At 36.9% G+C, this 16,318-nt stretch overlaps 1 protein-coding gene across 3 annotated transcripts in view; it reads left to right on the top strand.

Moving 5' to 3' along the window:
• LOC131422336 (S-adenosyl-L-methionine-dependent tRNA 4-demethylwyosine synthase TYW1) overlaps positions 1-16,318 on the top strand; it is a 219,699-nt gene that overhangs the window by 55,033 nt on the left and 148,348 nt on the right. For all 3 annotated transcript variants that reach the window (XM_058569484.1, XM_058569483.1, XM_058569485.1), the window contains one exon: positions 14,180-14,298. In XM_058569484.1, coding sequence (XP_058425467.1) covers positions 14,180-14,298 — 119 coding nt within the window. The remainder of the gene's footprint in view (positions 1-14,179; positions 14,299-16,318) is intronic.

Genomic DNA, 16,318 nt, shown 5'->3' with positions numbered 1-16,318 from the left:
TTTTTGCTGAGGAAGAGCAGCCCTGGGCTGACATCTGTGCCCATCTTTCTCTAGTTTATATGGGGCACTGCCACAGCATGGCTTGACAAGCAGTGTGTCGGTCCACACCCCGGATCCGAACGCTCGAACCTGGGCCGGCCCTCAACCTTTTTTACTATTCATGTTTATGTATGTTTTTACATATTTAAAGTCATATTGTATATGAAATTTTGTGTCAGTTATTTTCACCTAACATTATAACATAAGCCTTTTCCTACTGAAAAATATTTTTTAGGTATAATTCTTAATTACTATATAATTATTGATGAACATGCCATGATTCAATTTGCCATTCACCTGGTGATGACATGGTTGTTTCCAGGGTTTTTCCTCACTGTTATAATTAATTATGTGATGAATATGTTTTTACATCGTTTTATTTGTATTTAGATTATTTTCTTAGAGTGAAATCCTAGAGAAGACATTACCAATTGAAAGCGTTTGCTGACAATCTTTTCTTATAATTTTCTGTGAACTGTTTGTAGAACTGTTAACAAAGACTGGGTCTGTTATCTACTGAAAATATTTTTCCTAGTTTATTTTTTTTTGATGTACTTAAATTTTACATTTTTATGTATTTTTATCCATTTAATGTTACCTTGTGTTTTCTTTTTTTTTATTGAGGTCACGTTGGTTTATAACATCATATAAATTTCAGGTGTACATCATTATGTTTGGCTTTTGTATCTGCTGCATTGTGTTCACCACCAAAAGCCTGATTGCCATCTGTCACTGTACACATGTGCTCCTTTCACCCCCCCCCACCCACTTCCCCTCTGGTAATTACCAGTCTCTTCTCTGTAGCTATGTGTTTGTTCGTTTATCTTCCACATATGTGTGAAGTCATACCATAATTGTCTGTCTCTGACTTACATCGCTTAGCATAATACCCTGAAGGTCCATTCATGTTGTCGCAAATGGCAAGATCTTGTCTTTTTTAATGGTTGAGTAGTATTCCATTATATGTATATACCACATCTTTATCCATTCATCTGTTATGGGTATTTAGGTTGCTTCCAAGTCTTGTCTATTGTGAATAATACTGCAGTGCACACAGGGGTGCGTATATCTTTTCCAATTAGTATTTTCATGTTCTTTGGATAAATACCTAGAAGTAGAACAGCTGGATCATATGGTATTTCTAGTTTTAGTTTTTTGAGGAATCTCCATACTATTTTCCAAAGTGGCTGCACTGGTTTACATTTCCACCAGCAGTGTATGAGGGTTCCTTTTTCTCCACATCCTCTCCAACACTTGTTATTTCTTGTCTTTTTAAGAATAGCCATCCTGATGGGTGTGAGGTGATATCTCATTGTAGTTTTGATTTGTATTTCCCTAATAATTAGTGATGTTGAACATCTTTTCACGTGCCTTGTTGGCCATCTGTATATTTTCTTTGGAAAATATCTGTTCATATCCTCTGCCCATTTTTTGATCTGGTTGTTTTTTTGTTGTTGAGTGTATGAATTCTTTATATATTTTGGATATTAACCTCTTATTAGGTATATGAATTGCACATATCTTTTCCCAATTGGTAGAACCATCTTTTTGTTTTGTTGATAGTTTGCTATACAGAAGCTTTTTAGTTTAATGTAGTCCCATTTGTTTTTTTTTTCTTTTGTTTGCCTTGCCTGAGGAGACATGATATTCAAAAAGATACTGCTAAGACTGATGTCAAAGAGTGTACTGCCTATACTTTCTTCTAACAGTTTTATGGTTTCAGGTCTTACATTCAAGTCTTTAATCCATTTTATGTTAATTTTTGTGTATGGTATAAGATAATGGTCTACTTTCATTCTTTTGCATGTGGCTGTCCAGTTTTCCCAGTATCATTTATTTTTATTTATTTATTTTTTTGTGTGAGGAAGATCAGCCCTGAGCTAACATCCATGCTAATCCTCCTCTTTTTGCTGAGGAAGACCGGCTCAGAGCTAACATCTATTGCCAATCCTCCTCCTTTTTTTCCCTGAAAGCCCCAGTAGATAGTTGTGTGTCTAGTTGCACATACTTCTAGTTGCTGTATGTGGGACGCGGCCTCAGCATGGCTGGAGAAGCGGTGCGTCTGTGTGTGCCTGGGATCCGAACCCGGGCCGCTAGTAGCGGGGCGCACGCACTTAACCACTAAGCCACAGGGCCGGCCAGCCAGTATCATTTATTGAAGAGACTTTCCTTTCTCCATTGTATGTTCTTGGCTCTTGTACTTTGTTAAGCTTACAGAATTTTTTCTCACCTGGGGATTTGGAAAATAGTCACTTCTGTCTTTGTTTATAGTTTTTTATTTTATGAAGACTAATTTTTTTTATTCTGTTAAATATAAAATTTACTATCTTAACTATTTTTAAGTGTACAGTTCAGTGGTATTAAATACCTTCACCTTCGTTGTGCAGCCATCACCACCATTCAGCCCCATAGCTCTTTTCATCTTGCAAAACTGAAACTCTTAATTCCCCATTTTCCCTTTCCCCCAACTCCTGGCAATTGCCTTTATACTTTCTGTCTCTATGATTTTGAATACTCAGTACCTCATATAAGTAGAATCACGCTATATTGGTCTTTTTGTGACTGGCTTATTTCACTTAGCATAATGTCCTCAAGGTTTATCCATGTTGTAGCATACTGCAGAATCTCCTTCCTTTTTAAGCTGAACAATATTCCATTGTATGTATATACCACATTTTTCTTTATCCATTCATCTGTTGATGGACACTTGGGTTGCTTCCATGTTTTAGCTATCGTGAATAATGCCTCTATGAACATGGGTGTACAAATATCTCTTAGAGACCTACTTTCAATTCTTTTTGGTATATACCCAGAAGTATAATTGCTGGGTCTTATGGTAATTCTATTTTTAATTTTTTGAGGAACCTCCATACTATTTTACGTAGCAGCTGTACCATTTTACATTCCCACCAACAATACACAAGGGTTCCAGTTTCTCCGCATCCTCACCAACGCTTGTTGTTTTCTGTTTTTTTGGTAGTAGCCATCCTAAGGGGTATGAAGTGGTATCTCATTGTTACTTGGATTTGCATTTCCTTAATGATTAGTGATGTTGATCATCTTTTCATGTGCTTATCGGCCATTTGTATATTTTTTTTGGAGAAATGTCTATTCAAGTCCTTTGCTGTTTTTTGCTTGGTATTAGTTCTTTAAATGTTTGGTAGAATTTACCAGTGAAGCTATTAGGTCCAGGGTTTTTTTTTTGTTGTGAGATTTTTGATTGCTGATTCCATCTCATTACTAGGGATAAGTCTACTCAGGTTTTCTATTTCTTTGTGATTTAGTCTTGGTAGGTTTTGTGTTTCTAGAAATTTGTCCATTTCAACCAGGTTATCCAACTTTTTGGCGTACAGTTGTTCATAGTACTCTCAAATCCTTTTTATTTCTGTAGAATGGGTAGTAATATCCCTGCTTTCATTTCTGATTTTAGTAATTTGAGTCTTCTTTCTTTTTTTCTTAGTCCATTTAGCTAGAGTTTGTCGATTTTGTTGATCTTTTCAAAGAAGCAACTTTTTGTTTCATTGATTTTCTCTATTGTTCTTTTGTTCTCTATTTCATTTATCTCTGCTCTAATCTTTATTATTTCATTCCTTCTGCTAGCTTTGGGTTTGTTTGTTCTTCTTTTTTAAATTTGTTAAGTTGTCAAGTTAGGTTGTTATTTGGAGTTATTATTTTTTTTAATTTATAGCTATGAATTTCCCCCCTTAGCACTGCTTTCACTGCATCCCATAAATTTTGGTATGTTTGTGTTTTCATTTTCATTCATCTCTAAATGTTTTCTAATTTCACTTATGATTCCTTCTTTGATCCATTGGTTGTTTAAAAATGTGCTGTTTAATTTCCATAGTTCTGTGAATTTTCCAGTTTTCTTTATTTTCTTGATTTCTAACTTCATCCTGTTGTGGTCAGAGAAGATATTTTGTATATCTGTCGTTTAAATCTGTTGAGACTTAATTTGTGGCCTAACTTATGGTCTGTCCTGGCAAATGTTCCATGTGCATTTGAGAAGAATGTGTATGCTGCTGTTGTTGGGTGGAGTGTTCCGTATATGTTTGTTAGATCTGGTTGGTTTATTGTGTTAAGTCCTCTATTTCCTTACTTATTTTCTGTCTGGTTGTTCTCTCCATTATTGTGAGTGGGGTATTGAAATCTCCAACTATTATTGTAGAACTATGTCTCCCTTTAATTCTGTCCATTTATGCTTAATATATTCTGATGGTCTATCATTAGGTGTGTAAATGTTTATAATTGTTATCTCTTCTTGTATTGAACCTTTTGTTAATATATAATATCCTTCTTTGTCTCCTGTAATCTTTTTTGATTTAAAGTCTATTTTATCTCATACTAGTATAGCCACCTCTGCTCTGTTTTGGCTATTATTTACATTGAATATCTTTTTGCATCCTTCACTTTCAACCTATGTGTGTCTTTGTATGTAAAGTGAGTCTCTTATAGACAGCATGGAGTTGGATCATGTGTTTTTATCCCTTTTGCCAATCTCTGTCTTTTGATTGGAGAGTTTAATCCATTTAAATTTAAAGTAATTACTGATAAAAGGAACTTACTTCTGTCATTTTGCTATTTGTTTTCTATATGCCCTACAATTTTTTGACCCTCATTTTCTGCATTCCTGTCTTTTGTATTTAGTTGATTTTTTAGTGAGATGTTTAAATTCCTTCTTAATTTCCTTTTGTGTATATTCTATAGCTCTTTTCTTTAGAGTTTCCATGGGGATTACATTTAACATTCCTAATGTTATAACATTCTAATTTGAATTTATAGCAGCTTGACTTCAGTAACATGCAAAAACTCTGCTCTTTTACATCTTGGTCCCCATCCCTTTTGTTGATGTCACAAAATTACATCTTTATATATTGTGAGCTCAAAAACATAAATTGATAATTCCTCTAAATGCATTAATCTCCTAAATGATGTAGAAAACAAGAGATTTGGAGTTACAAACCAAAGTTACAGTAATACTAGCTTTTACACTAGTAATGGTTTTTGTTTCCTTTAAATATATTAGTCTCTTAAATCATGTAGCAAACAGAATGTACAGTTACAAACCATTGTTACAATAACACTAGCTTTTGTAATTGCTCATGTATTTACCTTTATTGAGATCTTTATTTCTCCATGTGTGTTTGAGCCACTGTCTAGTGTCCTTTAATTTCACCTTGCAGGACTCCCTTGAGCATTTCTTACAGGGCAGGTCTAGTAGTCACAAACTTTTTTTTATCGGCTTTTGTTTATCTGGGAATGTCTTGATTTCTCTCTCACTTCTGAAGGACCATTTTGCCTGATATAGGACAGTTTTTTTCTTTTAGCACTTTGAATATATGGGCCAGCTGTGCTCTGGCCTCCAAGGTTTCTGCTGAGAGATCTGCAAGTAATTTTATTGATGATCCCTTGTATGTGATGATTCACTTCTCTCTCGCCACTTTCAAGATTTGCTCTTTGTCTTTTGAAAATCTGGTTGTAATGTGTCTCTGTGTGGGTCTCTTTGAGTTCATCTCACTGGAGTTTGTTGAGCATCTTGGATATTTATATTCATGTCTTTTATCAAATTTGGGAAGTTTTTAGCCATTATTTCTTCATACATTCTCTCTGCCCCTTTCTCCCATCTCCTTCTGAGACACCCACAAGGCCCATATTGTTCCACTTGATGATGTCTCACAGGTCACTTGGGCTCTCTTTACTTTTCTTCATTATTTTTTCTTTCTGCTCCTCAGCCTCAATAATTTCCATTGCCTTATCTTCAAATTCACTGATTCTTCTGCCTGCTCGACTATGCCTTTGAAACCTTCTAGTAAATTTTTCATTTCAGTTATTATATTTTTCAGCTCTGGACTTTCTTTTTCTTTTTGGACCTTTATCTCTTTATTGCTATTTCCATTTTGTTCACACATTGTTTTCTTGACTTTCTCCACATCCTCTTTTAGTTCTTTGAGCATCTTTTGGACAGTTTTTTAAAAATCTCTCTAATATATCTGCCATAAAGTATTTTTCAGGGACAGATTTTGTTGAATTATGTTTTTTTCCTTTGAATGGGCCACACTTTCCCGTTTCTTTGCATGCCTTGTGATTTTTTTTTGTTGACTACTGGACATTTGAATCTAGTAATGTGATAACTCTGGAAATCAGATTCTCCCTCTTCCCCAGGGTTTGCTGCTTTTTGTTATTGTTTTTGTGTTTTTGATTTTTTTAGGCTGTATTGAGAACCATGCTGAGGTGTCAACTTAATGTCTTGTTATGTCTTTTCTGAACCTTTCCTTGGACGTGCACAGTCACTTTCTGTTTTTCTCTGAATATGCGGTTGTTTTTGAATGTTCTAGTCTTTAATGTCTGGCTTTTGAAAGGGGAAAAGTGAAAAATGAAAGGAGGTAAAAAGAGGAAGCAGCCCTTTAAATCTTCTGTAAGTCACTTCACCTGGAAGGGGAGGGGCTTGCAAAAAGGAGTGGCGGTGCAACAACAATGGCTGCTCACTTCTTTTTCTGTACCTTTGTGATAAGAAGCAGTAATCAGCAATCAGAGCACAGATCCCCAATATTTGGAGGACAGGATCCTTTTTACCCTAGCTCCCACAGGTTGTTGGAAACTGCTCCAAGAACATGTGCACAGCTGCCTGCTACGGGGCTAGGGGTAGAGAATGGGTAGCTCCTACTGTGCTAAGAGCTAAAATTGACTGAAATGAGCCGTGCAAGCCTTTCCCTGGAAATTGTAAGCCTTCAGCAGACTCCAGACTAGTAATATCCGAAATAGTTATATCAGACAGGTTCTTCCAGTGCAGTTTTCCAAGTGGGGAGATAGATTCCTGGTGCTTCCTTCTCCTTTATCTTCCCTAAATCCTCCTCTGGTTTGTACTTTTTTTTTTTTTTTTTGTGAAGAAGATTAGCCCTGGGCTAACATCTGTTGCCAATCCTCCTCTTTTTGCTGAGAAAGATTGGCCCTGGCTACCATCCGTGCCCATCTTCCTCTACTTTATATGGGACACCGCCACAGCATGGCTTGACAAGTGGTGCGTCGATGTGGGCCCTGGGATCCGAACCTGTGAACCCCGGGCTGTCAAAGCAGAGCCTGCGCACTTAACTGCTACACCACTGGGCCTGCCCCTGGTTTGTGCTTTTTAAAACACTTGGTTTAATCAGTTTGGAATTTATTTTGCTCTGGAGTATGAAATAAACATCTAAATCAAGGGTCAGCAAACTTTTTCTTAAAGGGGCAGAAAGAGACTTTTGGAGGTTTGTTGGTCATATGATCTATTACAACTTCTCAACTCTGCCATTATAGCACAAAAGCAACCATAGAAATAAGTAAACAAATGTTGGTGACAGTATTCCAAAAAAACATGACTTACAGAAATAGGCAGTAGACTGGATTTGGCCCATGGGCTCTAGTTTATTGGCCTCTGCATTGAGCTCTCTATGCCCTGTGAAAAATTGAAGAGCATGAAATTTTACCCTGCTTGCAAGCTAACAAGTTAGCCTGCCACAATTTCATGGATGCTGGCAGAAGGCAAGGGCAGTTTATTACTCGTAATAATAGCAGTAGCCAGAATATCATCTTTTGCCCTGGTTCCTGAGCCCTAGTTCCCATTAAGCAGCACTAGGAGGGCCAGGTAAGATCTGTACATACATTATAGGAAAGGAACTGCAAGCTTAGGGAACATGAATCTTTTATAATTGGCAATAATGCTGCCTGGCCTTTGCCCTAGAAGGACACATCTTTATTATGCTGGATAGTAAATATACCTATAATTTGCTACAGAGGGAGACACTATATCTTCCAGGGCTATTCACTATACAAAGCTTTTTGAAGAGATAGTCTAGAATAAAGACAGTTAATGCCTCAGCTTGCAGGACATTCAGAGAGAAACTCATGGAAAATTGTCTCCCAACATCCCACCTCCATTCCACCACCCCAAGTTGATGCGCACAGAGCATTCCTAATGATGGTGTCTTGTGTCAACTTAAAAAGTATATTGCCTGTTGCTTTACCCACAAAACGAGTTTATTTAGGAATAGCTAAAAGAATTGCAATTTCAGATATGCAGACTATGGCAGCCCATAGGCAAATCCAGGGAAACAAAGGAAGGGGCTTGCTTTTCTAGAGGAAAAGGGGGAGTTGAGAGGGGCTGTAGTAAACAAAGAGTCCATTGGAGGCAGCTGGGAGTCCAAAGTGTAGAGGCTTCTCACTGGTTGGGTTGCTATAGTCTCTCATTGGCTGGGCTGTTGCCAGGTGGGGAGAGGAATCTTCCTTCCTCCTGCTGGGTAGTAAAGTAGAAAACACCTTCCTGTTGGAGATGCACGTATCTCTTCCCATTTGGAGTAATTGACCATGTGTGATAGGGTGTGAGAGCTCCTCCTGCAGGCCTTCCCTGACTCCAGTTTAGTTGAGGTTTCTTTTATTAATTTCACACTTGCATTTATTCAGTGTGGCTCTGCTGGACTGTGATTGTATTTTCTCAGACTCTTGTTTGCCTCAAGGACAAGAATTCATGGATTAATGAATCTGAGACTATCTATAATTTTTTTCCCCTAGATTCGTGACGTGAACACTTTTAATTCTAAACACGTATTGCTCTTAGGTCTTTTCCTTTTCCACCCTGTTTGTCTAAATTTTCAGATGAGGCAGTACTTTCTTTCCAAATGTAATTTCTGAGGACTTCTGGTCTGGGCAAGATGGCATAAACCCTGCTCGTTCCTGCTATGCACAACTCTAAACCCTGGAGAACACAAGAGGCAACCAAACGAGAACTCCGAAAGGTGGTAAGAGGGAGCTTGACTGGTTTGGGACCCCAGGACTAAACGAACAACAGCAGTAGGATGTCTTACATCCCCTCACCTAAAGAAGATGGCATCTCAGACCCCGTATTTCCTGACCCTGAATTGGTAACAGAAGACCGCCTAGGGAGGCTGATTCCTCTCTAGTATGGAATGGGAGTGCCTCTGACAGGATCAGGTGATCCCAGTACCACTGGCAAAGGGGATCAGTTGGGAGCCCCACTAATAATAAGCAGCTGGGGCAAGTGCTCTCCTTCCCTGCTGGACCTGAAGTTCCCCTCTCCTGCCAAGAGATACCAGGGCAGCCAAGTGAAAGTGGAAAGAGTTCCCCTCTCCATCACCCCACCCCTGTAGCAAGTGGTCTGGCTTGTGAAATGCTTTCCATCCCTGCTGAGACTCCCTCCCCCTAGATGAACCTAAACAAAGTGGCTACCTGCTAAAGTAAAAGAGTTCGATAGGATCCAGAGTTTCCTAACATAGTAGAAAAATGTCTGAGGTGTAATAAAAAAAATCACCTGTCATACCAAGAACCAGTAAAGTCACAACTAGAACAAGAAAAGATAATGAACTGACACCAGCACCAGTTGAATCAGATGGTGGAATAATCTGACAAGGATTTTAAAGCAGCTGTCATAAAAATGCTTCAGCAATCAGTTACACATTCTCTTGAAACAAATGAAAAAATAAGAAATCTCAGCAAGGAAATGAAAGTTATAAAAAGAACTAAGAGGGAATTATAAAAATGAAAAATAACAAAAACCTCACTGGATGGTTTTGGAAGTAGAGTGGAGATGACAGAGGATAGAGCCAGTGAGTTTACCAGATCAGTAGAATGATTTGTGAACAGTCCAGGTCAATAGAATTTACCCAGTCTGAACAACAGAGAGAGAGAACCCGCAATAGGGTAAAACCAAAGAAATCCACACCAAGACATCTTAAAATTAATGATCTGAAAACTAAAAAAGAAAAAGATCTTGAAAGATGCTAAACAATATATTGACATTAATTTGACATCAGATTTCTCATCTGAAATCATGGAGGCCCAGGGGGAGTGGCACACATTTTTCAAGTGTTGAAAGAAATAATAATTGTCAACCATGAATTTTATATCTGGCGAAACTATCCTTGAAGAATGAGGATTAAGTAAAGACGTTATCAGATGAAAGAAAAGTAAAAGAATTTTTTGCTAGCAGATCTGCCCTTAAAGAACAGCTAAAAGAAGTTCTTCAAACCTAATGAAATGATAAAACAAAGATTCTTGGAGCCCCTGGAACGAAGAAAGAATGATGGAAAGAGCAGAAATATGGGTACATACAGTAGATGATCATTTTCCTCATGAGTTTTATGAGTTGTATTTGATGATTGAAACAAAAATTATAACACCGTGTGATACTTAAGACAATGATATTTGATTTAAAAGAGGAAAAGTTAAAGAGACCTGGATGGAAGTGATATTTCCACACTTCACTTGAAGTGGTAAAATGTTGATATTAGGTAGACTGTGAGTCATGTATGTATATTGTAATACCCAGAACAACCACTACAAAAACTATACAAAGAGATATACTCAGAAACACAAGATAAATTAAGGTGGAATCCTACAAATGTTTAAGTAACCTGCAGGAAATCAAGAAAAGAGTAACAGGAATGAGAACCAGAGGAAACGAGCGGAATAAAAGAGCAGATTTAAGGGCTAATGTATGAGTAATTACTTCAAATGTAAATATTCTAAATATAGCAATCAAATAATAGAGATTGGCAGAGTAGATAAAAAAACATGACCCAAGTACATATGTTTACATGAAGCTCACTTCAAATTCAGTGATATACGTAGGTTGAGTAAAATGATAGAAAAATATATACCTTGCCAACAGTAATTCAAAAAGCAGGATTGCCTATATTAATACCAGATTAAGTAGACTTCAGAGCAAAGAAAATTACTAGAGACAGAGAGTGGCACTTCATGATGATAAAAGGATCTATGCATACTAAATGAGTATTCACCAAATATCAGAGGCCCAAAGTAAATCAAGCAAAAACTGACATGGTTGAATGGAGAAATTAAAAAAAAAAATCCACAGTTGGGGACTTTGAAACCCCCTCAGCAACTGCTAGAACTACTAGACTGAAAATCGCAAGGATGTAGAAAAACTGAACAACACAGTTAATCAGTAGGATCTAATCGCCATATCTAGAATATACCACCATAGCACCTAGCAACAGCAGAATGCTCATGTTTTTTGAGTGCCTATGGAACATTCACCAAGATAGACCATGTCCTAGGCTGTAGAACAAACCTCAGCAGATTTACAAGAATTGAAATCATACAGAGTGTGTTCTCTGACCATAATGGAGTCAAACTAGAAATCAATAATAGAAACAAAAGGAAAATCTCTAAACATGTGGAAATTAAACAACACATTCCCAAAAAAGCCATGGGTCAAAGAGGAAATCTCAAAGGAAATGAAAACATACATGCAACTGAATGATAATAAAAATAAAACATATGTGAGATGCAGCTCAGTCAGTGCTCAGAGGGAAATTTACAATAATAAATGCTTGTGTTAGAAATGAGGAAAGATCTCAGATCAGAAATCAATGAAAATCTAAATAAATTTAAATAGAAATGTAAATACGTGTTCATGGATTAGAAGACTCAATATAGTAAGATATCAGTTTTCCCGAAATTGATTGGTAGGTGTAATACAATTTCTGTTGAAATCCTGGTAAGGTTTTTTGTAGAAATACACAAGCTTATTCTAATATTTATAAAGAAAGTCACAGGCCCTAAAATAGCTTAAACAGTGTTGAGGAAGAAGAATAAAATGGGAGGAATCGTACACCCTGATATTGTATCTTACTGTATCGCCACAGTAATCAAGACAGTAGTATTGGTGGAGGAGTGGACACATAGATCAATAGAACAGAATAGAGATTCCAGAAAAGAACACACAAAGTTGCTTAACTGATTTTTTACAAAGGTGCCAAAGCAGTTCATTGGAGGAGGACAGCCTTTCCAACAGATGGTGCTGGGGCAATTAGACATCCATAGAGGAAAAAACCAAAAAAACACCACCACTACCACCAAACTGCACATACCATAAGTGCTCACGTACACACACACACACACACAAAAACGTTGTCTTAAACTTCACGCGTTATATAAAAATTAACTCAAAATGGATCATGAGCTTAAATCTAAAGTGTAAAACTATAAAACTTTTAGGAAAAAAACAGTTTTTTAAAGAAAAATATGGCATCCCTCCTCTCATATGTCTTTGTCCCTTTATCTTTTTAGCCCTTCAGTGTTCAGTTTAGACATCATACCTCTGGGAAGTTCTCACTGGTCCTGCAAAGCTGGCTGGGTTGGTCGTCTATCTCATGGGCTCCAGTAACACCACGATGGGCATTTGTCTTCTCTGCTTGCCTAGCATCTGAGCCTTTTCATGTTTGGGGAATTCCCTGTAAAATGGGCTTTCTTTGGCTCAGGGGCTCACTGCCTGCTACAGAAGCTAAGGAGGACAGATACTGCTTCCTGTACCATGCTCTGGCAACCCGTGTATAAAAATGTCATCTAGGATAGTCATTCTGTTCAGCCTGAGACTTTGAGTGTGGAGTGAGTGATGGATAGGAACTGGGACATGGAGAACTCATTTTTCTACCTGTGGCAGCAGTATCTGCTTTTCAGGAGTGGTGCAGTTGATGGTATCCAGAGAGTGGTGGTGTCTGTAGTAGATGGCCTCTGGGGGATTGACTGGTGGTCCTGCTGCCAGCCTTCCTTCATTCCTGCCTTTCTAAAGATTCTATGAGCTGTGAGATACGTTCAATAAATTCCTTTTCTGTTTAGCTAGAGTCGGTTTCTCTTGCTTGCAACAGAATCTTGATTGAGCCAATCACCCTGTCTTAGTAGGGTTGCACATTTTGCCTGCTTGCTTGCCATTTCCTCGGACCAGATCACGGATAGGGGCTCTGTCTTATTCATCATTGTACATTCAACAAACATCATGATTGAGGTATATTAACTTCTCAGTAAATAATAAATGAAACGTGCAGGTCTTAACTTTGTTTCTCCATTGGCATGATATTTAGTGGTAATTATTCTGTGACTTTGGTATTTGGTAGACTTTTATCTTTAATTTTCAATGGTATTTGCAAGATTTGAATGTTTTGTTGGCCTTGGATAGTTTCTTGGGAACTTGGAAGAGAGTTTGTAGGCACAGTTATCCTGAACAATATTTTTACTTCACTCCTTTTTTTTTTCTTAATCTAAGTACTAAGTGAGATGGATAGGGGAACCTCTTTTATCAGGCCAAAAAAATAAAAGACTTTGTGATCAACTGACGTAGTATTCAAGCTGGTAGATTTGATGTAATTTTCCTTCACTGTGAACAGCATTATATTAGTACACTGATGTATATTGTACACTGATATGTATGCGTAAAGCCTACCCATCTCCGTCTCCTCGTTTGTTGTTCCTGTTGTTAATTCCATCATATTTCTGTCACGTAGGCTCAAAATCTTAGTTATCTTGAATGACTTCCTCCGTTTTGCCCCTCTAATAAGGAATGCCATTGATTGTACCTCTTTAGTACCCTTCCCCTTTACTACACTAATATTATAAGCCAAGTCACTATGACCTTCTTGTATAACCTCCTCACAGGGTTTCACTTTTACTGAAATCAAGCTTATCTTACACAGAGCTTCTAGATGGATCTTTCTGATGATACCTCAAAAAGCTTGATATTATCTTGTGATTCCAACTCTAAGTTGATCTGCAGTATTTCTTCAGTTATCCATTCACACTACACTTACCATGGTTTTACCACTCACATAATGAGTGGTGTTCTTTTTTGGAAGAATCTGTTTCTTACATACGTGCTGCTGCTTGTCCCCTCAGCAGTTTCAATATGTTCAAATTCTACCATTCAGTTGACTTAGAATGTGCTCCAGGATGCATTCCCTTACCCACCGTCCCTTTCACGTGAGTGCTGCCCCCCTTTCCTAGGAGCCAGTCTTATCTATCCCTTGGCATTATATATTATTGTACTAATATTATTTGAGGCAGTTGGATGGATTTGAGTATGAAAGCATCAGTGGTCCTCCCTATAGAGCTGTCAGAGTTAATGAATCATAGGTTTATTTCATTGGGTTTTGGAAAACCCAAAGCACTATCAAAACCCAAATCACCATCAAAACACTGTAATGCTATAAAATTAATTTTCTGCATCCTGCAGATACCAGTAGGGGTATTTATGGTTATGAAACACATGATTTCTTCTTAAAAATGATGCCTTGGTGTTTTGTTTCCTTGCTTTGAGGATTTTATTCAAATTATCATTTGTTTTTTACTTTCACAGTCGATGCTCCGAGGGCGAGGAGGTTGCTATAAACATACATTCTATGGCATCGAAAGCCATCGTTGCATGGAAACTACTCCGAGCTTGGCATGTGCAAATAAATGTGTCTTCTGTTGGCGGTAAGTAAAAACGAATGGCTATGGTGACTAAATATGTAATGATCTGTAATAATCAATTTCTGCCCAACACTGCACTCATTTTTACCTAAAGCTCTGCTATTTCTATAATTAATCCCCTTTTCCATTATATTTGTGCATTTGGTTGTTTTTTCTTGACCAGTTTTATCAGAAGTTCGCCAATTTTTTAAGTCTTTTTGAAGATCTAGATTTTAGCTTTGTGAATCCTCTCCATTATATCTTTATTTTCTTGTTCAATAGTTTACTACTGTTTTTTCCCCCTGTTCTTTTTCTAACTTAAATTAGACTATTAGTCCATTAATATTCAGTCTTCTGTAAGTCTTTAATTATAAATTTCCCTCTAAGTAGTTTCTCAGCTACATTCCATAGATTTTGATTAATTATTTTTCAATTGTAAATATTTCTAAATTTTTGCTATGACTTCTTTGTAACTCATGGATGAAAGAAATATTTTAAAAATTACACATAAATTAGATTTTTGGGATTGTATTTTTGTTATTAAATTTCAACTGAATTGTATTATTGTTACAGTACATGGTTTCTAATACAAACTATTTAAAATTTATTGAGAAGTGCTGTATGCCTAGTATATGGTCAAGTTTTAAAAATCTATCATAGAGCCAGCCCCGATGGTCTAGCGCTTAAAGTTCACCGCTTTGGCAGCCCGCGTTTGGTTCCTGGCCATGGAACCACACCACTCATCTGTCAGTTGCCATGCTGTGGTGGTGGCTCACATAGAACTAGAATGATTTACAACTAGAATATATAACTGTGCACTGGGGCTTTGGGGAGGGGGAAAAAAAATCTATCATATACTCTTGAGAAGCGTGTACTTCTTAATTGTTGGGTAATAAAACAGCAGTAAAACCTATATTACTGATTATTTGTTTTATCATTATTTAGTAGTTCTCTTTATGCATAATAATGCTTTTTGCCTTAAAGTTTGTTTTCTTATATTAATATAACCATACTAGATTTCTTTTGGTTACTAATACTTTCCAGGTCTTTCTTTTTCCTTCCTTCCTTTATGTAACTTCAAACTTTATGTGTCCTTGTATTTTAGGTGAGTTGCTTATAAACAAGTGTTTGGCTGGATCAGTTTTTTAAAAGCAACTTTATTTACATACAATGAAGTACACCTATTTAAAATGTACAATTCCATGAGTTTTGGTAAATATGTACACCTGTGTGACTACAACCACGATCAAGATGAAGAACATTTTAGTTACCCCCGAGTTCCCTTGTGCCCCGCTCCCAGTCAGTTTCTCTTTTCTCACCCCAGCCCCAGGCAAACTGATTTGCCTTTTGACAATATTTATTAGTTTGCTTTTTCTATAGACTTGCATAAAAATCGAATCATTCAGTATGCATTTTTGTGTCTGGTTTCTTTTGCTCAATAAAATATTTTTGAGATTTATCCATGATGTTATGTATATGAGTAGTTTGTTCCTTTTTATTGCTGAAGAATAGTCAGTTGTATGGTTTATACCACAGTTTATCTGTTCACCTCTAGTTAAATATTTGAGTTGTTATTTTGACTTGGTAAAACTGCTGTGAACATTACTGCACAAGTCTTTTTTAGACAAATATTTTCACGTGTGTATGGAATTGCTAGATTTTTAAAAATCCATTTGGACAATCTGCCTTTTAACTGATGAGTTGAGTTGGTCTTATTTATAGTGATTGTTGATACTGATAAATATTGACAAATTGATAAATATTTATTTTTATTCTCTTATTTTGTGCCTTCTGTTTACCTTGCTTTTCTATACTTTTTTCTTTATCTTTTTTCTAACCAAGACACTTTTATGGTAAGGTATCAGTTTGAATGTTACATTGTAGGAGGCATTTCAGGTTTTCTTGCTGGACATACAAGCCCCGAGAGTTATTTTCAAGTTGGCTACAGTCCATCATATGTAGAATTGAATCTTTTAAGTAAGTTGAGAAATGCCCAAATTGCAGAAATCTTTTCTTTCGTGCTTGCTACTAATCCATTTTTCTC

This window comes from Diceros bicornis, chromosome 26 (genome assembly GCF_020826845.1).
Source record: "Diceros bicornis minor isolate mBicDic1 chromosome 26, mDicBic1.mat.cur, whole genome shotgun sequence".
NCBI classification, from domain to species: domain Eukaryota; kingdom Metazoa; phylum Chordata; class Mammalia; order Perissodactyla; family Rhinocerotidae; genus Diceros; species Diceros bicornis.
The sequence above is the reverse complement of the archived record's forward strand: the minus strand, read 5'-3'. Positions and strand labels throughout refer to the sequence as shown.